Source organism: Zonotrichia leucophrys, chromosome 4A (assembly GCF_028769735.1).
Source record: "Zonotrichia leucophrys gambelii isolate GWCS_2022_RI chromosome 4A, RI_Zleu_2.0, whole genome shotgun sequence".
NCBI classification, from domain to species: Eukaryota; Metazoa; Chordata; class Aves; order Passeriformes; family Passerellidae; genus Zonotrichia; species Zonotrichia leucophrys.
The window spans coordinates 566,471-578,542 of NC_088174.1; the positions used below are offsets into that span (position 1 = coordinate 566,471).

Sequence of the window (12,072 nt, forward strand, 5' to 3'; positions counted from 1 at the left end):
CAGCACCAGCCAGGAGCCAGTGGCACAGGCACGCAGGCAAACCCTTCCCTGCAGCTGCCCACCTTGGCTGCCTTCTCCCTCCCTCGAAGCCCAGGGTGGTGTGAGCACCAGGGCAGGATGGAAGGAGGGTCCCCTCATAGCTGCTGCCTTGTTACATCACACAGAAAGGAGCACAGGAAGACAGCTACCTACAAACCACTGCCAGCAGAACTCCTTCCCACTTGTTTGGGACCTTGGGGCACCAAAACGTCTCCTGACAAACCTTGCCACGCCAACCACAAAACAACGCCACGGATTACAGGAAGGAGGGAGGAGGGGAGAGAGGACATTGCTGCCACGATTGCTTTCCCCTTTCTTGGGGATTCCTCAGCAGGAGGGCGCAGGCTGGCCCTGACAGCCTCACCCTGCCAGAGCTGGGCCCGGGCGGAGGGGCAGCCCCAGCCCTGAGCTGGGATGGAGCATCCAGGCCAGCCCACAGAGCCAGAGGCCCGGCCCCAGGCAGAGCTGGTGCTGGCTGTGCCCCACAGTGACCGGGGGTGCCACCGCCAAGGCCAGCGCTGCCCGCACCGCGGTGAGTGATGACTAAAGCAAAATGGCCATGGGGAATCAGGTGCCTGCCATCCAGCCCTTCTCCTCTCCTCCACCACATCCAGCTTTGATTAGACAAAACAACAAAGTTCTCCCTTCCAAGCAGATGCTAGTGCTGCGCTCGCCCAGCGTCCAGGGGGGGCACCGGGAGCTCCCCAGGCGTTCGCTGCTTCTCCTCTGGCATCTCGGTGTCACTCACAGACGGGGCAGGGACCTGGAGAGAGAGCACAGAGTGACCTGCAGGGACACCCCAAGGCAGAGCCCAAGCACACAGGCCCCACCGCTCCGCTGCCACCTCCAGCTCCACCAGCAGCAGGCTCAGGTGGGCTTGGGAAAATGAGAAACCAAAATCAGGGGCCACCCAACAGGCAACATAGCAGCTTCAGGAAGAACTGGAGCACTGGACTACTCCAGCAGAAGGTGTCTTGGACTGTGTCCACCAGGGAAGGGCAGCTCATGCCCAAGCAGGAGCAAGCCAAGGCATTTCCCACCATGTTAATGGAATAATTTAGGTGGGAAGGGCACTCTGGAGGTCTCCTGTCAAACTGTGTCCATAATGCAGGATAATTTCAAACACACAGCAAACTGCTGGGGGCCACAACAGCTTTCTCCACGGATGGAGATCCCAGGGAGAGCCATGCAGCTCACACGCAGAACCACAACAAGATGTCTGCAACCTCTCAGCCCTCCCCAGCCCCACTGAGCTCCACAGGCAACAGCTCCTGAGTGCTCTCATTGCAGGACTGATCTCCAAAACAGCAGCCAGCTATGATCTCCTTTTAGGAAATTCAAGGAAACCAAGACACTGGTTTCCAGGGTCAGAGCAAACAAGCTTTTCAGCAGCAGCCTCTCACATGGCCCTCCATGTAGTTTTGTCCTCCCTAAGTCACACTCTCAGCTTTCTTCCACTCTCCCAGAGCCCCCCCAGCTCCCAAGGGGATCACTCACAGCACTGGGGGGAAGAATGCTGCCATCCTGCTGCTTCGTGCCACCCTCCTGGGCCTGCCCAGGGCCCTGAGATGCCGGGGGCTCCTGCGTGCCGGGTGCCCGCGGGCACGACCCCTCCTGAGCTGTGCTCTCCTCCTGCTGCAGGATGCCCCGTCTGTCCAGGACACTGCAACAACACAGGCACGCCATCAGAGCCCCGCGTCTCCCCACATCCCACCTCTCTTCCCAGCACAAGTGCTGCTGGAAGACAAAGGTCAAGGCCCTTCAGGAGCTCACCTGGGGGGCAGGGGCCCGCACAGCACCTCACAGCAGTTCTTCACTATGTTGCCGTGGCTGTAGGGATTCTGCACACGGTTCTTCCCAGTCCAGGACCCCTTAATCTGAAATAGTTGGGCACAAACTCAGGTTTACTCCAAGGCCACTCTGCTCCAGCCCCCAGATCCCTGTGTTCTGCTCAGCCTAGACACACTGAGAAACACTGACAGCTCAGAGGAAGAGGAAGAGGAAGGCTCCACTTACGTCTTCGTTGGTTGTCTGATTCAGTGCCACCAGGAAGGTGTGGAACCCAGTTAACCCCACCACCGACCACAGCGTGAAGAAACAGATGAGCACCTCCAGTACAGTGAGAACAGTTAAGGACTGGGAACAACCTGAGAGCAGGCCCAGCCCACCTGTTACTGCCCCCACAAACATCAACTTCTCTTCCTCTCCCAGCCACTGTTTTCTGTTTTATTCTCCTCCCAAAAGCCAAGAAACTGCTCCCCACATTGTCATCCAGGGGAAAATGCTTGGAAAGACTCAGAGTGGCCTAAGCAGCCACTCCACAATGCAGCTCCCACTAACCCCCAGTTGTAGAGAAGTCAAGCCCTTGGGACCATGAAAGGATATGTCCCTGGGGTTTCCTTTAACGTGTTCAGAAACCCAATCTTCAGAGATTCTGCAATACAGAAAGAGAGATTTTTTTCACCTGGAACATCCCACTGAGTCCAGCTCCCTTTCCCACTCCCTATCTCTAGTTTCACACCACCATCTGCAGCCCCACTCCCTCCCTCCCTCCCTGCTCTCCGTGCAGACTCACTCAGTGCTACGTAGACGATGTTGAAGGTGAAGATGTAGATGGTGAGGAGGGAGAGCGAGAGGATGAAGAGGTAGAAGTAGCGGTAGTTCCTCTTTCCCACGCAGTTGCCCACCCAAGGACAGTGATGGTCAAAGCGCTCTGGGGAAGCCAAGATGAAAATTAGCCCTGCCCTGGCATGGGCCTGCCCATGTCTAGATCCTTGCCCCTGGGCTCCCACTTCAAAAATCCCCCAGGCTGACAAAAACTGCCAAGTTCAGCCATCTGCTCAGTCAGGACCCCATATCCTGGCCTCCTTTCAGGAGGTCAAAAACTCCAAAATTGTTTTATAATGAGTCATTTTGCACATTAAGAGAGAATTTGACCCGCCATGTATCTTCTCTCCCTGGAGTACAACAGCCATAGCACATGGGTTAGATGAAGGCCTGGGAGTCCCCATGTTCTTACCCTGGAATAATCAGGAGAAGGTTCAAGAAACTGCATAAACACACAAAGGCTGGGAATCTGAACAGGAGGAAAGGGGTCCAAAAGGACAGGATTTCTGCCTGGAGCAGTGATGCTGAACATGAGCCAGTTAACATACACAGAAGGAAGACAACAACCAGGGCACCCCAGGGAATGGCACAATCTCTGTGCTGATGAAGGAGCTGCTGTCACCTGAGACACAACTCTCCACTGGAACCCTCCAGTCCTGCAAGGCCAGACTCCAGTGGGATTCAACAATGGGCTGCACATGTACACAAAGCAGCTGGACTCGGTTATTGCCAAAGTCCTGGCAAAGAGGAAGCACCTGGCTCCAGGTTCTGAGCAAACCTCAAGCTCCTCGAGCACAAGACGAGGCAGCCTGGACACTGCACCAGCCCAGAGTTGCCCAGCAGGAGCCTGGGCGCTGTCCCGTCCCTGTGCCAAGGTTCTGTGAGAGGAGCAGGGCCAGGCCAGGCCCAGCAGCCTGGACAATGCACCAGAGCTGCCCAGCAGGAGCCTGGGCGCTGTCCCGTCCCTGTGCCAAGGCTCTGTGAGAGGAGCAGGGCCAGGCCAGCAGCACTCACCCACGCAGTTGTCGCAGATGCTGCAGTGCGAGGCGCGGGGCGGCCGGAAGATCTTACATGTGTAGCAGTACTTGAGCTTCACAATCTGATTGTTGATCTGGAAGTTCTTGATGCGCGGGGGCGGGCGCTGACCCTGCGGCACGGTCCCGTTGGTGGCCTCTGCCAGAGAGAACCGGGCACAGGTCGGCCCTGCTGCTACAACATGATGGCCTCAAACAACAACTCGCCTCCCTGCCTTCCCTACCAGCGGGATCGGAGCCCGCTGGCTCCAGAGCCGGAGGCTGCAGCTCTGCTCAGCCTTTCAGAGCCAACCTGGCAGCTTGGAGGCAGGAAAAGGGATGCCAGAGCTTTCATGGGCATGTTGAGAGTGGGCTGGGTGTTATCACCTGCATCCACCAAACCTCCTCCCTCCCTAAAGGATCAAAGGGACCATTCCAGGCTTTCTGCACCCCTTCTCAAAAGCAAACGGAGTTTGTATGTACATGGCTATGGGAGAGAAAGCAGCAGGTGAAACAGCTCCCAGAGAGGGACGCAGATACATTGTGCTGCTTTCTTGAAACTTGGCCAAGTATGGTGAGCCAGCAGATTGGGGCAATCCTCACTTTTGGAGGTCCAGCCAGGAAGATAAGCTCTTGCAGGGACTGTAACCTAGAAATATGCCATAAATAGGGAGGCTTCTCCAGCCCTCACCAGCTTGGCCACTCCACACTCACCAATCTCCATCTCAATGAAGGCTGCCTCATCGGGCAGGGCCCTGGGGATCACGCCAGGGTCGCTGAAGCTCGTCCGCAGCAGCGTGGCCATGGAGAACAGGAAGAGCACTGCTGCAAACACAGGGATGGCCGGGGACAGCTGCACCGCCAGGTAGCGGCACCTGCGGACACGGGGCAGGAGACGATGAGTCACAGTCCCCTCGCCTGGCACAGCCTCAGAGCCCGGGCACGCCGCAGCACTGCTCAGATCTGGAGCAGAGAAGCTGCTCAGTACATCCTTCTGATCCCACCACCACAGGGGGACACTCCTGGGGCAGCTCCAACAACCAGGCACCATCACAGCATCCCCATGTTTTCCACCAGCTAGGCACAGATATTTCCCAACATTTGTTCTGTTTTCAGCTCCCATTTTAAGCAATGCCAGAAACACAACCAGGCAGCCATTACATTCCTGCTGCCAAGGGATGGGCCAGACCATTGGGAGAAGCACCCAAGGCCTGGTCAGGGATCCCCTACCTGGAGAGCTGGAAGGCATGGAAGCCTGTGGGGATAGTGGGAATCTCTGGCTAACCCCTAAAGAGCAGGAGCTTCCCATATCACAGAAATTATTGGGATTAAGTAGATCCTGAACTTAGGAATGGATTCCTGTGGAAGTGCAACATTCCCATGCAAGAAGACATCTGGCTTCCTTTGGCTTTCCTGAGACAACGGACTAGAACACTCCAAATAAAGCAGAAAGGCTCCTGCTTCAAGACTCCCCCAGCTCAAAAGGGAACAAGGTTTGTTTCCTCTTTAAATACAACAAGGCCCAACGAGGAGTTTATTGTGATGATCCTGTTGACAGAGGATGCAAAAGGAGCATGGGATTCATCTCACCATGGCTGTGCTGCTCCTGGACACTCAGTCATGTCCCCAGAGGTGCTGCAGCCCTCGCCATGTGGGAGGCCTGGGCAGAAGTCACATTTTAGAGACATACTGGGCTGAAAAAATCCATATTTTACCCTGATTCCTTCAGAAAACCCTACTGATGTTGGGGTGAAGTTCCTATGGAGCTTTGCTATGGTTTAAGGGAAACCCCACCTAAATCCCACCACTTGTGTCATGTCTCACCACTCCTCACACGTATCACTTCCCCAGCCTCCTGATGCAGCTGGGCACCCAGCCTTTCAGGCACTTGGCTTTCTAGGATCCACCCTTTATCCCTGCTGCTGAGGGATGGATCCAACCCAGACTCCTGCTGTTCCACTGTTACTTTCCATGGGAGCATCAGGTTGCTGTGGTGAGGGGCCAGGGATTATCCTCCTTGGGGGGCTGCCATCCCAAGCAAGGCCATTTCCATGAGCTCCACAGCACTGTTTAATTCTGGACAGCATTCCCACCACAGATTCCCCACACACGATGCAGTTTCCAGCTCCAGCTGGCAGCGCCAGGCTCCGCAGGCCCACTGCAGGAACATTTCCTGGGCCACTGCCTGACTCCAGTGCTGTCCCCCACGTGTGGCAGGGACAGAAGGCCTGCACACTGAATTACAGCACACTTCAGTCACAGCTGCAACACCAGAAGCCCACAGCAACACAAAGGGCCTGGGCCTTAAACCAACATCCTTCACTGCAGACTCTGCTGTTCCCCAAAACAATTCCCTGTGCCCAGCCCTGCCCACAGACGAAGAACCCGAGTGCCGAGCTTATCGTCCTCAGGCAGCCTAAGATAACTTTGCATTCCCTCTGCAAGGGCAAAGTCCAGGGACAGCTGCAAGTCAGTCAGCAAGTAAATAAAAACCTTGGAGCCCATTTGGGGAAGAAATATGGGGTTAGGAAGATGGAACATGGATTTAGGTGCAGGTCAGCCTTTTCTCCCAGGCAATCAGTGACAGGACAAGAGGACACGGCCTCAAGCTGTGCCAGGGGATGTTCAGGTTGGACATCAGGAGAAGGTTCTCCATGGAAAGGGTTGTCAGGCATTGGAACGGGCTACCAAGGGAGGTGGTGAACTACTCATCCCTGGAGGTGTCCAAGGAACAATTGGATGTGGCACTCAGTGCTCTGGTCTGGTTGACAAGGTGGTCACCAGTGACAGGACTTGATGGTCTTGGGGGTCTTTTCCACTGTAAACGATTCTGAGATTACTCCTTCAAGAGCTGGACACTGCCTGCCCCAACTGGCTGCAGCTTTTGCACAGTTTGCTGTGACAACATGAACATATTGTGGGTTTAAATGTGGATCCATGAGCTGTGTTAAAGCTGAGCCATGGCACTCCTGCTTCCACACAGGCTTAGCTTAGCTTCCCTTAGCTGGGCTGGCATCTGTGGCAGAGGGAGAGCCAGAGGAGCTCCCACCACGGTGAAACTGCGTTGCCAGGCCCAGCATGGAGCCCAGCATGGAGCCCCCACTGCCTCCCACCCTCCCTGTGCCGATGGGGCCTCGCTCTTCAGGTGACTCCCAGGGAACTCGTCCATGGCAGGGAAAGCAGCCACACAAGGCCCTGACTTGGCACTCAGGTACTCACTAGCACTGGGCTATCTTCAGTCTACGCTTGTCTCTAAGATGATTTCACTGCTCAGGAACAGGCATTTAAAGGTCTTTTGTTTGGGAGAGCTCAGAGCCAACAGAGATGCTCTGTTGGCCTGTGAAGATGCTGCTCCCCCGTTTCCAGCACCATTTCTGTGCTCTGGAGCATTTTGTCACTAAAAAGCACACAATAACAGCACTATCACAACTCATCATCACAGTGGGGTGGGCTGAGGCAGGAAAGCTGAACAAAGGGATCATTGGAATGGGGAGCAGGGGAAGAAGCAGCTGGGAGGTGCCATGAGTTACGGTGCTTGGCTGGTTATTCTGCATGCTGAGCAAAGCTCTGGAGGAAGGGAAAAGCCACAGGGACTGCACAGCCACAGCCACAGGGCAGTACATCCCCCAGGCAGGCCCCACCAGGGCTCAGCACAAGCTCCACAGCATCCCTCACCCACATCTCACCTGCAAATCACCTGTTTAACCTTCCTCAGCTACAGCTCAGCCACATCGTGTGCCTGCTCTGGGTGCCAGTGCCTGACCCTCACTTCAGCCTGGCTGTGCTGGGTGCTCACACCAGGGAAGGGATGGTGTCTGGCAGCTGCTGTGTTTGCAGTAAGTGTGGAAGCAACTGCTCCAAAGCCCGGCCTCACCACACCACTGTGTCCAGGCCCTTTCCAGCAGCACCAGGCAAGGCTGGAGCTCTCCCTGGAACCTCTCCCTACCTGCCTGCAGTGACACATCAACTGTCAGCACACACCATCTGTTTCTGACACAACTGAGGCAGGAGACAGGTGTGTTATGCCAATGTCACTGCTCCTTTCTCAGCTAAAATCTCAAATCTCTGCACAGACAAATCACCCCAAAATCCACCCAGGAATGGGGGTGCCACAGAGGATGTGGAGGCCTCAGGGAGGTCAAAGTCATCTCCTGAGAAGGAGCCCACATATGAAAAAAAGGTTAATCCAAACCCCAGGAGTGGCAACTTCCCCTAGAAACATGAACAAAGCAAGCTGAACTCTGGACACCAAAAAGTTCAGTTCTATTGAGAGAAATTACAGTGATTAAAAAGCATGAATTAGCTCACAAGTAAGTTTTGATCATGCTTGACACAGATCTAACCAGAGGTAATGCCAGCTCAGAGGCCCCTCTCTGAGTCTTGGGTCTCTGCTTTGGAAATCAAAACTAAAAAATAAAGTCACACAAAAGGCAATGTAGGTGTTTTCAACTCATCAGAAAATAAAGACAATTTCATCTCTACAAAGCTAAAAAAGTAGGGAAAAGAAAGTGGCAAATATGCCTGGGTACTGGAAAATCTAAGAGCCCCTTCCCATGAGGAGCCAGTGTTGCTGGTGCTATCACGCCTCTAACATCTACAGATGTCAAGTTTTGTGCTGAAAAGCCAGAGACAGAAATCTCATTCCCTTCAGCTGAGCGTGGAACTCCAGGCGAGACAGGAACTGCAAAGGGAACTCCCAGCCTGAGAGCAGGCACTGCATCCCATCACCCCAGTTCCTAAAGGCATTTCTCACAAATGCTTTATCTGGTCTCCCCGTGCTGGAACACCTCAAGCAGACAGCAGCTAAGTGCCCAACCACAGGGCTGACGTACCATTAGGAGTCTGAAATCATGCCAGGAGGATGTGAAACTGTGTTTTACGGGACGTGTGATGGAGCAGCCCCAGTTAAGCACGGGTCTCTGGAGCAGCCCCAGGCCGCGGAGCTGCTCCCGTGGTGCTCGGAGGTGCCCTTGGGCCGAGCCCTTCCCGAGAGCCAGCACCGCTCCGTCCCCTGCCTTATCTGCGAGGGAGGAGCCGGATCTCAGGTACAGCTCTGAGCTCTGCCAGCCTCCGGCTCCTGTTCGCTCCTGCCTGGAGAGGTTTCCCCAGTGCCAGAACGCAGCGCTGCGGTTTGGGGATGAGCACAGCATTCCCACCCACAGGCTGAGGCGCTCAGCCCGCTCGCCTGCGGACACCGCGGAGCAGCCGGCAGCACTGGAGAAACTTGGAGGAGAAACCAGCACAGCAGCAGCCCCGCGAGTGCCACCATCGCTCCGGGGCTGGTAAGGAAGGGCTGCGGCTTTTCTGCCGCCGTGGGCGCCGGTCCCCACCGGCCGCAGCTGTAACCGGAGCCAGCGCAGCCCGGAGCGCCGCGATCGAGCCCAGCCCGGCAGGGCGAGCAGCCAGACAGATCCTGGCTCCAGGCACCCCGAGCCGTGCTCAGACAAGGTGTGACTGCGCAAGTGATTCAGCTGAATGGAGCAGGCAGCACGGCACAGGCAGCCCGCAGTGAGGGGCAGCCAGGGAAAGGCTCCTCCGCCCACGCCGGCTGCCGTTCCAAATCCACACACCAACTTTCAGGGGAAACCAGGGATTTCCATGCAAACACTAAAGAATCTGCTAAACACCGAGGCAAACGGACAACACGGTGAAAGATCGAGGCTGAGATCCTCATCCCGAGCTCCCTAAGCATGCAGGGCTCCTGAGCAGCCAAGCTGCTTATCTCAGCCTGATCAGTGAAACAGAGACCTTGGGGAGTGCTTCCAGCTGGGAAGGCAACATTTCATCCCTATCCCAAATTCAAAAATCCCCCAACAAGTTCAAAACAACCCTCTCTCTTCCAGGCAAATAAAGACTAAGGTGTTCTGCACTGAAAGAATCAAACGGGTATTTCAATTTTCCCAAACTTTTCCTTATCTCCTCAGATGATTTAACCAAAATTCAGGGGTGATCCTGTTCCCAGCAGCATTCCCCCCGCAGAGCCCACCCTCCAGGTCTAGGCATGGCCTGGATGTCTCGGTGCAAGCGACTCCTCCACAGGCCTCTGCCTGCCAGAGCAGGGAAAGGGGCTTCTCAAGGAATTTCCAGTCACGTTCCTGACTAACCACAGCCGAGGTCTGGAAAACAGCCCCGGCTCACTCTGCCTTAGCGCAGCCACGGCAGAGCGGGATGTGGTTCACTCTCCTGCTACGGACAGGATCCACAGGGAGCCAGAGCAATTAAACCTCAAATCAGTGTTTCTGGTGCAGCAATAAGTGTTTCTGGAGCAGCAACACTTATTAGTTCTTCCTGTAAGGCAGGAAGGCTCAGCATTTCCATTTTTCAGATGGAAAAAACCCCAAACATTAAACCAAGAGTGGTGTCACTTGGTACTTCAGACTGAGCCAGGGATAATTTGGGCAGGGAACTAGGGAGAGACATGCTGGGCCAGGGAATGTGGAAACAAGTTCCCTGGCTTAGGAACGATGCTGAAGAGGACAGCATCTGGGCCAAGGGCTTTTTGGAACTGCAGGAATTGCCAGGGTTTAGCCAGCGAGCAGGTCCTTCCACTCGTTCTTCTTGGCTTTGTGACCTTTTGTATCATCCGACCCTGATTCAGCCCTTCTGCTGCCCCAGAACACAAACATGCCCATGGAGACCGAGGAAGGGAAGTTTTTCAGTTGTTTAGCTGATCCAGGTTCATCCTCTAGCTAGACAACAGAGGTATCCTGTCCCCTCCCACAGCATCAGCCCAGACAAACATAGGCTTCTCCCTTTTTGCTTGTTTTTTTTTTTTTTCTTTTTATTTTAGGATTAGTCTAAGGCCAGCCCAACTCCCCAGCCCAGCTCCTAGGGAAAGCTGAGGGGAGGGGCAGATCCCTCTTTTTCATCAGGATCAAAGGTTTTGGCTGAAGGTCTTTAGGCTGCCAAGGTGATGTAAGGGGGGTCAGATCCTTCCCAAACACCAGCATGGCTCCGGCTGCAGTGCAGCCTGGGGCTGGGGGTGGGTCAGACTGGCAGGACCCCCAAGCTGACTCCTTGTTAATCCTCCAGCTGGGGTCACCTCCCTGGTGGGGCTGATGCCATGGGTAGGGACACCGGCTGTGCCCCAGGGCTGCAGCAGCAGCACCCCTGCACTCCAGCTATCCTGGAGCCAGGAACACTCGGGACAAGGGCCTGCCAAGCCCCAGACAGAAGGTGACCCACGGGGAAGCAGGGCCGGTGTCACCCCCCGGCAGTGCTCCGGCAGGGCCCGTTCCCCTCAGCACCTCCAGGGTCAGTCTGTCTGCTGAGGGTGAGGAAGCAGATCTGGACAGGGACAGATCCGTGCCAGGCTGCGCCGCGCCAGCTCCCCTCCCTCTCCCGAAGGGCCCGGGCACACGGGCCCATCCCCATGCCCGTCCCGTGGGGTCCCCGGGGAACTCACTCGAAGGCGAAGAAGAGGGCGCAGGTGCCGAGGATGAGGAAGAGTGTCAGGTAGAAGATGCCCTTCTGCCGGGCCATCATGATCCGGCCGTCGCAGCAGAAGGTGTTCCTGCCCGGCAGCTTCTCCCATTTCCGAACCACCTTCTTCCTCGCCACCATCACCGACATGGCGGGGCCGTCACTGGGGCGGCAGCGGCCGCCGCGCGTTCGGGCGCTGCTGCTGCTCCTCCGCCGCCCGCGCGCCCAGCATCATCGGGGCCCCGCGGGGCCGAGCTGGGCTGGGCCGGGCCGGCGGCTGCGAGAGAGGGAACGGGGAGAGCGCTCGGTCAGCACCAGGGCGGCGGCGGCACCGGCACGGGGGGCGGCGGCCGCCGTCGCCATGGAAACCCCGCGCCCGGGAGGGGCGCTGCCGCGGGAATCCACCAGGGAGGGGGCTCGGGGCGCGGGGCGCGGCAGGAAGACCCTCGGCTGGGCGGCTCCGCAGCGGGAGGGGACGCGGCAGGGCCAGGCCGCACAGGGCAGGGCAGCCCCGGCTGTGCGGGCGTGCCGGGAGCCGGCGGGGAGAGAGCGGAAAGGTAGGTTAGAGAGGAGACAGGAGAGGACGGCAAGGGAGGGAAGAGGACGGGAGGGGCCCGCGCCGCCGCTCACCAGGTGCCGGTGCCGCTCGGGCCGCGCCGGTCGCTCCCACCGCGCCGGGAGGGGCCGCCACGCCCCGCGCCCGAACGGGGCGGGGCCGCCGCTGCCATTGGTCCCGCCGCGCCCTCCGCCCCGCCCTGCCGCTTCTCGCCTTCCCATTGGGGGCGTGCGCTGTCAGTCCGAGGCAGATCCTCCCACCGCGCCGCTTTTCGCCATTCCATTGGTTACCAGCGCTGTCACTTGCAGCGACTCGTCCCTCCCCGCCGCTTCTCGCCGGCCTATTGGCCGTACTCGCTGCCACTCTGCGTGGTTGGCCCCGCCCCGGTGCGGACAAGGGAGGGCGGGGTGAGGGCGGGGCGCGGCACGTGTGGGG

General features: G+C 57.2%; 1 protein-coding gene across 1 annotated transcript; it reads right to left on the bottom strand.

Moving 5' to 3' along the window:
- Window positions 1–199: 199 nt before the first annotated feature.
- ZDHHC9 (zinc finger DHHC-type palmitoyltransferase 9) lies at window positions 200–11,770 on the bottom strand. The gene is made up of 10 exons (XM_064712940.1): window positions 11,712–11,770; window positions 11,065–11,358; window positions 4,374–4,534; window positions 3,661–3,819; window positions 2,615–2,752; window positions 2,425–2,473; window positions 2,056–2,158; window positions 1,813–1,916; window positions 1,537–1,702; window positions 200–802 (listed from the first exon to the last, which is right to left on the bottom strand). Exons 2-10 carry the CDS (start codon window positions 11,229–11,231, stop codon window positions 698–700), a joined length of 1,152 nt encoding a protein of 383 aa, XP_064569010.1. The 5' UTR covers window positions 11,232–11,358; window positions 11,712–11,770; the 3' UTR covers window positions 200–697.
- Window positions 11,771–12,072: the final 302 nt, after the last annotated feature.

Bases quoted from the DNA above. Each gene is read 5' to 3' on its own strand.
- ZDHHC9 (XM_064712940.1), bottom strand. From the start codon at position 11,231: ATGTCGGTGATGGTGGCGAGGAAGAAGGTGGTTCGGAAATGGGAGAAG. The intron at 2,159-2,424 runs ATATCCTTTCAT...AACTGTTCTCAC, and splicing joins TTAAAGGAAACCCCAGGGAC to TGTACTGGAGGTGCTCATCT. The intron at 1,703-1,812 runs GTGAGCTCCTGA...GTGTTGTTGCAG, and splicing joins TGCGGGCCCCTGCCCCCCAG to TGTCCTGGACAGACGGGGCA.